The sequence below is a fragment of the Bombus flavifrons genome, chromosome 5 (genome assembly GCF_040668555.2).
Source record: "Bombus flavifrons isolate JBK064 chromosome 5, iyBomFlav1_principal, whole genome shotgun sequence".
NCBI classification, from domain to species: domain Eukaryota; kingdom Metazoa; phylum Arthropoda; class Insecta; order Hymenoptera; family Apidae; genus Bombus; species Bombus flavifrons.
Window position 1 is genome coordinate 15,006,615 of NC_138446.1, and position 13,687 is coordinate 15,020,301.

Below are 13,687 nucleotides of genomic sequence, written 5' to 3' on the forward strand. Positions count from 1 at the left end.
CATGCATATATATATATTTTATATATATATATATATATATATATATATATATATATAAATATATATATATGCATGTATATACGTGTATATATGTATGTATTGTGTAACGAGCAAAATATTTTTATTAATTAATTAATACACGCACTTAAGCAATATGTAAGATATAAATAATGAATGTATACAAAATATCATTTATGATAAATATATATGTATTTACAAAGTTGTACATTATCTAATCAATATATAATGTAATTAATGTAATCAATTGATATAATTAATTGACATTCTCCTGTTGTAAAAAGGGAAACTTTATGACTCAGACGAGATGCAAGTTCAATCTATGCTTTATGACTCTTAGTTAATAATATTTTTTATCTCGTCTTTTGGAACTTTGCTTTACGCCATCTGTAAACCTCATTCTAGGAATAATGACTGTCGACCGACAGAAAAGTATCATGTTTGACATATGGTTCCATTTATTTTACGCTATTCTAATTAAGCTTAGAACATGGAATGTCGAATTTTCTTAAATACAGATTTGTATAATTATTCTTAAGGTAATTACGTAATTTAGTTAGCTATCATAAAACTATTATCCCGACATCATACGAACTTAACCTGTTATACCATTGATTTCAAGTTAATATGTATAATAATTTGTAAAAGCGTCTCGTAAATAAATTTTTTCAGTGTTTGTACTTCTTCTTATTGTTAATTGTGTAATATGTCGAATGAACTTTGAAACCCTTGTAAGACGAGACAAGATCAGTACAAGCATTGTATCAAAATTCGTTTAAAAAATGTATTGTAATATTTATTAATTAAGTTGCTTAAGACTGATAGAAAGAGGATGTAATGTTTAATATAAAAAATTTTTAGGTTTAGTAAATAAAAAACTTGTGTGAAAAATGAAGCTTGTGTTTAAGAATGTTGATAAAGATGGGGAGGGGTGAGTATTAATGTTTTTAATGAATCATAATATAAGTGAACAATAGAATTTAAAAGAAAAAAATATTATTAGGAGTGTGTCCCTTGTCCCAGAAAATACAGAAGATATGTGGCATGCGTATAATCTTATTGCTGAAGGAGATTTTGTTAGTTGTTCCACTATTAGGTAAGAGCTTTAATGTTAATTCTATATGGAATAAATCTTAATACTTCATTTAATATTATTATATGTGTAGAAAGGTGCAAATGGAATCTGCAACTGGTAGTTCTAACAATTATAGAGTCAGAACTACTTTGACTATATGTGTTGAAGGTATTGACTTTGATACACAGGCATGTGTTTTAAGACTGAAAGGTAGAAATGTAGAAGAAAATAAATATGTTAAGGTAAAGTAATTTAGAAGTATTCAACAAATTATCAAAAATATATTTGACTTATAATTATTTTTAGATGGGAGCATATCATACACTGGATGTAGAACAAAATAGAAAATTTACAATTACCAAAGTTAAATGGGATTCTATTTCTTTGGAAAGAGTTGATACTGCATGTGATCCTACACAAGTAAGATTGTAATAATAAGAGTAATAAAAAAATCATTGTTGGAATTTTATAAAACACAATACTTTATTTTATTATATTTTAGAATGCAGATGTTGCTGCCGTGGTAATGCAAGAAGGTATAGCACATATTTGCTTAATAACTTCCAATATGACAATTGTTCGTGTAAAAATAGATCAAGTTATCCCTAGAAAGAGAAAAGGAAATGTTTCACAGCATGAAAAGGTTATATATATATAAAACTTGTGTTTAGATTAATATTGAATATCATCAATAAAATTTTCATATTATATGAATTTTTTAGGGTTTAACAAGATTTTATGATAACATAATGCAAGGAATTTTGAGACACATCAATTTTGATATTGTGAAATGTATTATTCTTGCAAGTCCTGGCTTTGTCAAAGATCAATTTATGGATTACATGATACAACAGGCCATTAAATCGGATAATAAAATAGTATTAGAAAATAAAAGCAAATTCTTACTTGTGCATTCTAGTTCTGGTTTCAAACATTCATTGAAAGGTATATTAAATTCTTCAGACCAAGTGAATGTAATAATGCACATCTTATTATCTTTCTTTTTACAATAGAAATATTAGCTGAGCCTACAGTAATGTCACGAATCTCGGATACGAAAGCATCAAGTGAAGTGAAAACACTAGAGACATTTTATACAATATTACAAATTGATCCTTCTAGAGCTTTTTATGGGAAGAAGCACATTGAGAAAGCTAATGAATCTCAAGCTATTGAAACATTACTTATTTCAGATAAACTATTTAGGTAAGCAATGGTACAATAATCTTTCTTTTTTATAGTGTATTATATTCATATATTTACAATTATAATAATTATATCTAGATGTCAAGATGTTAATATAAGAAAAGAATATGTCGAATTGGTTGAAAGTGTGAGAGATTCTGGTGGGGATGTAAAAATATTTTCGAGTTTGCATGTATCCGGTGAACGTAAGTTAGCGAGTTCTAAGTTGTTCAAGTTTTGATATTTTAAAATGTTTGCATAATATTTTTAATGTTACATATAGAATTGGATCAACTTACTGGAATAGCAGCTATACTACGTTTTCCTATGCCAGAATTAGAAGACGAAAGCGATGGTGAAAGCGATTCAGACGAAGATAATTAAGATATCTAAATAATACGCCAACGTATAGCTTTCTATATGTTTGTGCTGTGCGCAATCAAAAATACAATAAAATAAGATATATTAATAACAAAAGTCGCAGGTCTTATATTTTTCTCACCTGTTGTCTTCCGTTTTATTAAACGTTTAAGAATATGTTATTGGATTTGTCACATGGTGGCGCTGTTTTATATTTTTAAGTTCTTGAGTGAGTCTTCTGTTATTTTGTCTCGTGAAGCACGTGGATTTATTGTAAATTATTTTTTACACGTTTATATAGTTTTACATTTTTATTGCATAAAGGTCGTGATATAAAATGGCCGTAATAGGAAAGAAAAAGGTATTTGTTAAGATTATTTATGGTTTTCTTGAAAATCATTTATGTAACTGTAATTGAGGTTATTTTCTCTTATAAAAAATAGAGGAAATTTGAAAATATACATATTGATTATCTTTTAAAAATGTTTTTGTTTTATTGTTAAAATCTTTTTTATATTTGTAGTATCAGGCTGGGGAGGGAGCACAATTTATGTCAAGGAAAGCTGCCTTGAAAAAGTTACAGCTTACGTTAATAGATTTCCGTAGACTATGTATATTAAAGGGCATATATCCAAGAGAACCACGTAATCGTAAAAGGGCACAGAAGGGACAACCTGGTATTAAAACATTATATCACAAAAAAGACATTCAATTTTTGATGCATGAACCAATAATATGGAAATTAAGAGAATTAAAGGTATGTTTAATTTGAATATTACAATACTATAATCCAAAGGTCAAATATTTACAAAAATTATATTTCCTTAGGTATTTAATAAGAAAGTTGGAAGAGCAAGGGCTTTGAAAGAATTTTCAGATATGAAAAGATATCTAAGTAATCATCCTACTTTGAAATTAGATCACATTGTTAAAGAGCGTTATCCTACATTTATTGATGCACTTAGAGATCTGGATGATTGTTTGACTTTATGTTTCTTGTTCAGTACATTTCCATCTCTTAAGCATATACCAAGAGACCAGTCTTTATTATGTAGAAGATTAACAATTGAATTTTTACATGCTGTAATTGCTGCTAAAGCTTTACGCAAAGTATTTGTATCCATTAAGGGATATTATTATCAAGCTGAAATTAAAGGACAAATAATAACCTGGATTGTGCCTCACCATTTCAGTTTTGAGCCCCAAGCAAAAAATGATGTTGATTTTAAAATGATGTCTATATTTGTAGAATTCTACATTACGATGCTAGGCTTTGTGAACTTTAGGCTGTATCATACCCTTAATTTATATTATCCTCCAAAACTCACTACTAGTGGTAAGACGATTTTCCTGAAATATTTTTATGTAGGTGATCGATTTTACAGTTGCGTAATAGAAATATTTGACGTGTAGATAATAGTGAAAAAATACTCGTGGATGAGGAAGCATATGTATCAGAAAGGATAGCTGCATTGAGTGTACCGTTAGTAAACCTTGATCCTACATTGCAAAATACAGAAGATGAAGAATTGGAGATGGATAAATTTGCAAATGTATGAAGAAATTAACTGAATATTTTACTTTTCTTAACATTCATATATAATTACTTATTTTAGGAAAATGATGCTACAAAACTGGAAGAAGCAATGATAGAAGCAGAAAAAATAAAAAAGTTAAAAACAATTTTTAAAGGTTTGAAAGTTTTCTTGAATAGAGAAATACCAAGAGAGCCTTTAGTTTTTATTTTACGTTGTTTCGGAGCCGAAGTATCTTGGGATAAATTACTCTTTGTTGGGGCGACATTTGATGAAAACGACGAAACAATAACGCATCATATAGTGGATAGACCTAGTATGACCAAGCAGTATATTTCTAGGTAATGCTTAGAAATATCTTTTTTATTATCGAGTTTTCAATCAATACCTTAATTAGCTGATGTTTTTATAGATATTATGTACAACCACAATGGGTTTTTGATTCAGTGAATGCTAGAGAATTGTTACCTGTAGAGAAATATTTAATGGGTTGTGTACTTCCGCCACATCTTTCGCCATTCTCGGACAGTCGCCATGATCAAACTTACATTCCACCAGAAGAACGTGCTCTTATGGACCCTGAATTTAAGCTTAACGATGGTGCGTATTCGTATTCTAATTAAATAATTATTAATAGGCAATAAGTAGTAAAAAATTAATTTTTCTTATTTATTAGATGAAGATGAATCCGAAGAAGAGACAGAAAATGAAGAGGAAAGGGAAGAAGATGAAACAGAGGAAAGAGATTCTGAAGAAGATTTGAAGGAGGAAATTGAATCGAGTAAAATGTCGGACGGAATAAGTGAGAAAGAACTACAACGAAATCGATTGAAAAAGGTTGGTTATCTCCAAACACATCCTTGTGTATACTTTTATACGAATACTTGTATATACTTATTTTGTATATACTTTTAATTACAGAAAATGAAAGTCAAAACTGGAGAAGTGACAAAGGAGGATCCATGGGAGAAGAAACGGCAGGAAAGGCAAGAGTACCGATTACGAGAACGAATGATCAAAAAGAAACATCGCAAGTTGTATAGGAGCATGATGGATGGTCGTAAAGAGAGAGCCAAGGAAATATGGCTTCTTCGCAAGAAGAGGCGGCTGCATGATACCGCTGAGAAACAAAAGCGCAAGGAAGAACGTAAACAGAAAAAAGCTAAAATTGCTGAATGAAATTGAATAAAAAGAAAACAAAAAGTAATATAGGCTTAACGTTTAATTTACTTTCGTTGTACATATATCATATTTCTAAATGTACCATATTAAGTATTACACCTTATCACGTTTTTTATATCACTTACTACGTTCCTTTTTTATGTTGTTATATTAATGATTTCGATCATAAATTTACGAAGATTCCATCGTGGAACGTGATGACTTTTTCGATAATCGTAGGTACAGTTACGCGTAATGGAGAGATGCCTTCAATCCAGTCCTCCCACTTACCGGAAGCCCACGTAGCCGACGATCCTGGTCCCTACTTTTCCACCGAAGGACTTTGAAGGCCAGACTACCCACACACGCTAGCCTACGCAATCGCGAGCGCCATATGTGTGTGTATGTACGTCTTCATGAAAGTTATTCATCGCGATGGTCCTCTTGATTTAATGACCATGCATAATAAATTTTGCACGTTCGACACTGCTTCGTTAATGGCACTGTTCGAAAGGTCGTGCATTGATCTCGAGCAGTTCAATCGTGGAACGCTCTTCATTTCGGGTTCGTTTCGGTCATTCGATCTCTAATGCGTCTTTGATTACTTCCGTGACTTTCGCTAGACGAATTAGCATTGAAGGCCGAATCCATTTAATGGCGGATAAATTACCGTCAATGCATCCGGTCACTTTGCGTACTATGTTCGTGAGTCACCTTGAATCGAACATTGGAATCGGATGCGAGAACGAGATACTCATGGGCGGGTATCTCGCCATTTCTGTTATTTTGCAATTTTATAATTTTTGCGCTTTTCTTTTTTGGTATGGACACATCTTCATGGAAGAATTTCAAAGAGCCGTGAGCGATATCTGAATTCAACTTCAAAAATTTTATTTAGCGATTGTATCATCACGATCGTAAAAGCAAAAGTATATAGCGAGCTTTTCACACAGTGAAAGTAAACACCCGCTTTGTTATTCGTTGGATTTCTATGCGGTCATCATCGTGATTTTCACTGATCGATTATCGGAACGATTTTCATTTTTATTCAAGACACGAACCTCCCCGTTTGCAATGCAGTACGACCAATACCGAGGCTCTAACAATACTAATCGTGCTTCTAAATCGCTTATAAAGGACAAAGAAATGACTGGTTTCGGAGAGCGTAAAAAAGTTATAGAAAATTAAACAAGAGGAAACGAAACAACATAAATCGTTTCTACGTAAATCAGTTCAAACTTGAGCAACACGTTTCCTTTCGATAAATTATTTCCCGTTCAAACAATCGGTAAACCGCCATATCTTGCGTAAAAAAAAGCAATACTTCTGTTTCTCGTCAAGGTCGACAATTGATTAATGTCTATTTATGAAAATCGACTTGCAGCGTTTCTCTTTCGTCTGACATAGGTTTTTCACGAGAACGCTCTCGACTCTAGAACCCACTTCTCATCGATTTCTTCGGTTATTTGCAGTGGTGACTGAACCGATGTGTCGCGACACTATCGTCGGTGAAGTCACCAATACTCAGTCCGATCTAGGTGTGCGAGCCGTGTTCAGATCGGATGCTTACGTCACCCTTGCTATTCCTGTTCCAGCCCATCTCCATTCCGATTCCGAGTATCCTTAAAAACGAGCATCCCTAGAAACTGCAACACGATCCAATAACGTTTTAATCTGCTGCTCTAACTTGCGGTCTTCAACAAATTACTCTGCTTCGTTAGATCTTTGGATTTCGCGCAATTCCACCATGAAAATCAAAACAATTTTCAATTGACCATCTTCCTTGATTGCATAGCGATTAAGCTTGGACATTTATTTTATGTTTTGTGAACTTGGATATATATTCTTTTAAGCGTAGAAGAATTTGTAAAGGAAGATCACGAAGCAAGGATTATCCTTTGGAATTTTATGCTTTGGTTCCTGAATGCTTTGGTTTCTTTCAGGATATCGATACTGAATTTGGTGCGAAACCTGGATGTGAGTGCGTGGGACGTGGATGCGAGAACATTGGGACTACCTACATGGCTGGTGGTAACGCATTCGACTGTGAAATATCAAGGCTTTCGAAAACTCTTTCCTTCGAGTTCGAAGGTAACAACACTTACACGAGATTAAAAGATTACATGGACGATGATGAATATAACGTGGAAAATAAAAGAGAATAGTTTAATGAATATTTTCCGTTATAAAATACAGGTATTCGAGATAATAAAAACGATAAAGAGATGTTCCAATGATTACCGTTTGGAGTGTCCCCGTCACAATGTTTCACACAGTAATATACATGGTCGTGTAATTAACTGTGAATGCAAAGTAAACAGCAAAGTTACCATATCTATTTGTATTGACATGTAGGTACGAATCAGGAAGAACGGCCTTGAATTTCATCAGTATCCCGCGTAATTGCAGTGTAGCGTCTCGCGAGGGATCATCAACGAAGTAGAAGAGGCGGGTTCCGTTTTCGCGAGGCGAACACAGTGGATCGTTACCTGTTGGAAAAAAGTGTAATAAATGGCAGAGGATGCCTCTCATATGAGCAAGCGAATAATTATATAATCAAGGTTATTACTACGTTAGATAATCGATGCACCAACGCGATAAAGACGCCGCTGCGTTTGGCCGATAATATTAAAGAATGGCCTTGGAACACTTCCCCCCAAGATCTTGCTTAAAAGATCGTCATCAAAGCTGATGCTATGCGAAAGACGTTCGAGTTGAATGCACTTTCATGCGTTTAATTGTTCCTTACCGGCCGTTCGCCTCCGACGATGATTAACTTCGATGATTTCAATGCCGACAGAAGCGATGCGTTTGCTCGAGGGATCTTAAACGGGCTTCATGTTTCATCTGTATGACGACGTTGGCGTGAAGAAAACGCCACGACCACGTTTATTAAAACTTGCAACGGATGAAAAAGTCTCTTTAATTATGTTTAAAATCGCGTGACGCGATGTTCTAGTTTTAGTATTCGTTTAATGCTTAAAGTTATGGCTACGGTGGACGCGTTTTAACGAATGAAACATCTGGATGATCTTGCATTATTGAATCAATATTATTGGAGAAATTTTGCAAGTCACCAGTTACGAATTATCGATATTACTAAACATCTTTGCAATAATATTGGCAATATTAACAAGAGATCCGTGAGAGAATCGTTGTCCCAAAAAAAAAAACCACTGTCGTAGAAATACCCTCGATCAGAAGTCAACATTACATCACATTATTAACATATTCTTGATATTTAATAAAGCCAAGTAAATGATTTGCAGAGATATAACGAGTCAAGAGAACAAAGGAACGAAAATTATGAGCGGTGCTGTTAATCGTGCCTTTCATTAAGAAAATCAGCGGCAGGATTGGCTATTTCAATTCGTCGCAGCGCGAATTACGCGCTATAAATCAACCTGGATACTTTTATGCGGCGTTCGATCGCGAAAGAGGTAAACGCGTCGATTATCGTGACCTCCGGCCGATCTAGGAATTCCTGTTGCTCGACGGAAAAGCGCGGTGCGTTATGGAGTGTCGTCGGCGAAGCGTGTGACGATTGCATTGTGATGTAACGCATGATTCAATGGAACAGGGGATCATTCACGTCGGTTGGCGACACGTGCCTGGCTCGTTTGCAAATTGGTCAATTATCATCGATCACCGATGATATTGGTCGGTATTTTAATCGAACGTTATCCTTCCTTCCTACGTTTAACCTTTATGGGGGGATGAACATGTTGCGGCAACCTGTAGGACAGGTATTTCCATGAAATCGGAATACCACAGAGTAACGTGGATTTTTTTGTAACCAAGATTATCCATTATCGTGCATTAACGTTCGTTTCGCTAAAAGAACCGATAATCAAGCGTTAAATCGAGGAAATCCATAGGAAAGAAAACATTGCATAGTTAGTCCATACTAGGATTAGAGGATAATTTATTTTAAACGAAGGATGTTATTTATAGGAAGCAAAGAAGAAGGGGAAAAAAGAGCGTTTAGTTGCTACCAAGAGAGGAGTAGCCGAGCTGTTTAACCGGAGCGAAGAGAGATCTCAAAGGGGCAGGTATTTATTACGGAAGAAGTTGACTCCGGGAACAGTGTCAGCATTCATTCTCGTCATCACGGGGTGCCGTGAGCGTGTCCGTAAAAATGTACAAGATGTTCAAAGGGAGACTAATTACAAAGTGGTTTGCGTGGCGGACGGCCGAGCTTTTGAAATTTGATCGAGCAACCGATCGCCTCTCCCTGGTCTGGCGTCGAAGTTTATCCTCAGTTGGCCAGGCGGATGACGCATCGTCGAAAAGAATACGAAATGAACGTGTGCCCCCACGAACCCGTTACCCATACTACTCCCCGGCGAACTCGAGCTCCCTATCGTATAAAGTACAAGGTGTGCTTCTAAGGTGTATCTGAGATCAAGAGATTTTGCTTGAAAGATAAAGTGATCGTTGTACTCTTGGTTATTTCTTTTTTTTTTTTTTTAATTTGCAGTTCGATTAAGCCTTAGAGGTTGAGATTTTATCTGATGAGAATTCTGTTCTGAAGCTGTCATTCGTAGCGATCGCAAGCAATAATTTTTTTACTATTTATCTTTGATCATAATTATTTAATTATATTTAATTTGATATTATTGGCTTTTAAAACACAAATAAAAATGTATTTTGATGTGAAATTTCACGCGCGGTAACATTATCATGATTTCCTTTGATAGATTTGCTATTGTATTGGCGCATATATCGCGTCCATTCGATTACTTTAGATTCGATTTCGACAGAAACGAAATAGTATGCTCTGTGTTAGAAGAAATATTATTATGTAGAGTAAAGGTCTTTCTGATGAAAAAATTACGAGTGAGAGGTAGCTATATAACGTATAGCATTTAAGGGTTAAAAACAAAACCAGATGGTTTACTTTCCCGCAAATTTCAATTGCTCTGCGTGAAACCATGAATCACCGTTAACGTAATCGCTGGCAGGTTGCGCAACATTGTTTCGACCGAGGCAACCACAAATAACGCGATCTTGAGAAAACAAAAGCTTTACCCTTTTTAATCAGGCAAAAGATCGTTCGATATCACAGGGAGGATCGTTGGTTGGATTCACGGAAGCCGAGATCTCCCTCGACCGGGATCTCATGGATCGTTGCTCGATGCTTTAAAAGATTGCATCGTGCCTCACGGATCGTTGCTTCGATCCGCGGAAGGAAAAATCCATGGGATCCGGGGATCTTGCCGGGAATCGTCTACCAGCCCATGGAACAACAGTTAATACACAACTTGTATTATGCAGGTGTACATACACACACACACAGACACACACACGTATAGTCGGTGGAGGCAGGAAGGACTAAAAAACCGGGGACTGAATCGCTTCGAGGATATCGGCAAAAAAAGCTCATTTGGTATTTCGTTGGCTAAAACGTTCGCAAATATTTGCAGTGTAATTATTGAAGGAGCACATCGATCCGTGCGAAGATGTGGTTTCGCACTTTCCTGCCTTGTTCGTGGACCTCTCCTTCTGTGATTGCTAAACGCTTCGCGTGACAAATTTCTTGTTACGTCAGAAAACAGAAATGTAAGTACCTATACATATATGGTGTTTCAAAATAATCGGATTTTACTATGAAATGACTGTTTATTTGTAGGTTCTAACTGACGATTTGATTGACTATACGCGAGGGTTCAGCGCGTAGATAATATAGTGCGTATATAATCATTCGCTAGTAAAAAAATATATATATATATATACTTGTACTACTTTTCTATTGAACTCCCGATATATCGCAGTAATTTATTTCAGCTGAATTCAAACGCGATAAATCCTGAAGACGTTACATCTCTCGAGCGTTCTATCTACGCTTCCTATCGCAACTTTGACAATTATCATGAATCAAGTCTCGTATCCTGTGTACGCCTTCACGGTTAACGAAGGCGGGAAAATGTCTTTTTTCGCATTTCCGCAGAGCCTCATTCCGTGAAATCATTTGCAGTGTCGTCAAACGAGATCACGAAGTCTGGTTACACGCGACTCTAATGACACTGTGTAGCCGGGCTAGAGTACATCGGTGTCGCTGAACCCCGGCGCCTCGAGGCACTTCACAGGCGGAGGCCACGGAGAAGAATCCACGGACATGCACCTCTATACTTTGCACCATTACGCTTAATCTACGACCTGCCTTTGCATCGTGTCGATTCATAGAGGTACGCCGACGTAGAAACGAACGTCACCAACCAACACTGTTCGTCCGATGTCCCTCCGTTGATTTGTGATCTCGTGACCGGAAGAAAAACCCCACGAACACGTGGTACATCGCGCGCATTGCGCCACAGGAACCAGTAGGTACTCGAGGAATTTCAAAGCTATGTTAGCTCTGGCGAATCTTATGTAAATCGAAGAAGCGTGTGCTCGCCCGTCGCTTTCTCACCTTTCCTTCTGAATTATGCATCAGCAAACGGTTCAACTAGCACGACTATGTGAGTCGGCGGCCATCACAAATCGATGAGTGCCGTCAAGGTTATTTAACCATTCTAAGCCGATGTCTAAGTAAAATTATATGTACGATCGAAGATGGCCATTTTCGGCGGGATGAGGTATGCGAGGTGCATATCGACTCTCGCGTCTGTAGATGTAAGTAAAACGTGGTCAAACGTGAGTTATGTAAATAGCTCTACCCACTGTGTAGGTGTATATATACATATATATAAATACATATACAGAAAATTGTTCTTTGTTAAATGGCAAGGTTCCACAATTTTGTTCAATTAATTTTTTCTTGTTACTCACGACACGGGTGGAACGCGATCAACCTTGAGGAACGTAACGGAGCAAAGCCTCCGTGAAATTCCAAGGTACTGGAGTGGCGTGTCTGGTCCCGATTGACCTCTAGGAAAAGGATCATCTGTCCTCTAAGACGCTTAACCCAGAGCCTAGCTCTCGAGGAGTTTCGCGGAGGCATTCTCACACGAACGCGAGGTAGATTGGTTGCAAGCGTTGAGCACTTGGAGTTGGCGCGTAGACGGACTCAACGTGGAGTTCTATATAGCTGTCGAGCCCCGTGGAAACGCGTCGGAACGGGTAGGAGCGATCGGATTGTTCCAGGTGAGAGACAGAGAGGAATCGAAGAGCGTGCAGGTGAGGGCAAAGGGAAGGGAGGCAAAAGAAGAAGGAGGAGAAGGAACGAGAGAGGCGAGAGAGGAGTTTGTAGAAGGAAAAGGAGAGGAGGGAGAGCCTGTGAAAAGAGAGAGGCCGATCGAGCAAAGAGAAGGACCGTTGGCCAATGAGACACCAGGCCGGTGATGACGTCGTCGTTGTCTCACGTCGAAGTCTCACCAAAAGTCTTCGCAAGCCGCTAGTTCGTCCGCGGTCTCCCGACTGGACGAAGAGTTCGTCCTTTTCACGAACTTAATCACCGACAAGGTGGTTTTTATTTATTTATTTATTTTATTTTATTTTATTTTTATTTCGTATCGTGGACCGACCAGTGAAACAAGCCAACATTGGACTACGGATACACGGAAGGATCGTGGCTGAAGGAGGCTGCTGTCAGCCATGGGGACGGGTAAGTTGCTGCACGGTGGTCCACCCTGGGTACCGTCTGCTTCAAGGATTCAACTGCTGCCCCGATATGCCCGTTGCTTCGCTCAATTTTAACGATTCCATCTGGATTACCTGGTCGTTCTTGTTTCTCCCCCATTAACCCGCTACTCTCTCGAGCGATCGTATCTGATCCTTTTTCCTTCTCTCTTTTCGATCCGGTGAACACGGCGCTGGTCCGCCACTCGCCGGATATTATCGATATTCAGCGATGGTTTCTCCTTTCATTTTAATATTCCTGGTCCTTTTCGCGATCGCGAGATCGACAGAAAGTATTAATTTTAGTTGATAAAATAGAGACGACCGGTAGAATAGATAGTTCTTGATCGCTGGACCCGACGCTGAACGGCTTTGGCCTCTTCTAAAGTCAAGGTCACTCCGTAGGAATATTCGCGAGTGATTATATCGGATCATCGTCTATCGTAGATCGTTTGAAAGTCGTGTACCTTTCAAGGATACTTCGAAAAGCAAGATAATTAACGTTACTGCCATCAGAGGTTCTTGCGGTTTGTTCTCCAAAATGGACGTCCTTTATTCTTGCTCATCGATAAAAATATAACTTCACGAAGAATATTCGCTGTTCCTTTTTTATCTTGATCCTGGAAATTACAAATCTCCTGGTCTTGAAATAATTACGAATCCTCGAAGAAGGACGTGGAAAGTCTGTGCTGTTTCTCGATCTTCCGCGTAAAAGTATAACACTTTTGCCGATGCGGCATCACTTTCATCTCGTGTCCTTTCGACCGAGAATACGGTACGTCGTATCGGTGGA

General features: G+C 37.3%; 3 protein-coding genes across 4 annotated transcripts in view; all 3 read left to right on the forward strand.

Annotated features, from left to right (window-relative positions):
• Positions 1–301: 301 nt before the first annotated feature.
• On the forward strand, positions 302–2,755 carry LOC138180202 (protein pelota). 2 transcript variants are annotated; one of them, XM_069113799.1, is made up of 11 exons: positions 302–557; positions 691–802; positions 880–949; positions 1,022–1,114; positions 1,185–1,335; positions 1,400–1,513; positions 1,596–1,736; positions 1,816–2,038; positions 2,107–2,299; positions 2,378–2,484; positions 2,562–2,755. In XM_069113799.1, exons 3-11 carry the CDS (start codon positions 909–911, stop codon positions 2,660–2,662), a joined length of 1,164 nt encoding a protein of 387 aa, XP_068969900.1. In that variant the 5' UTR covers positions 302–557; positions 691–802; positions 880–908; the 3' UTR covers positions 2,663–2,755. The 2 variants fall into 2 exon arrangements, with proteins under 2 accessions (XP_068969900.1, XP_068969899.1); XM_069113798.1 differs by lacking the exon at positions 691–802 and having other exon boundaries at positions 303–557.
• A 64-nt stretch (positions 2,756–2,819) lies between these two features.
• On the forward strand, positions 2,820–5,384 carry LOC138180200 (pescadillo homolog). The gene is made up of 8 exons (XM_069113796.1): positions 2,820–2,999; positions 3,162–3,395; positions 3,467–3,974; positions 4,052–4,191; positions 4,255–4,514; positions 4,586–4,773; positions 4,850–5,010; positions 5,095–5,384. The coding sequence occupies exons 1-8, from the start codon at positions 2,976–2,978 to the stop codon at positions 5,350–5,352; spliced, it is 1,773 nt and encodes a 590-aa protein (XP_068969897.1). The 5' UTR covers positions 2,820–2,975; the 3' UTR covers positions 5,353–5,384.
• A 7,143-nt stretch (positions 5,385–12,527) lies between these two features.
• The window catches only part of dpy (fibrillin-like protein dumpy), a 114,571-nt gene continuing 113,411 nt past the window's right edge, over positions 12,528–13,687 (forward strand). Inside the window, 1 exon segment of the mRNA XM_069112957.1 lies at positions 12,528–12,880. Coding sequence (XP_068969058.1) covers positions 12,871–12,880 — 10 coding nt within the window. The 5' untranslated portion in view covers positions 12,528–12,870.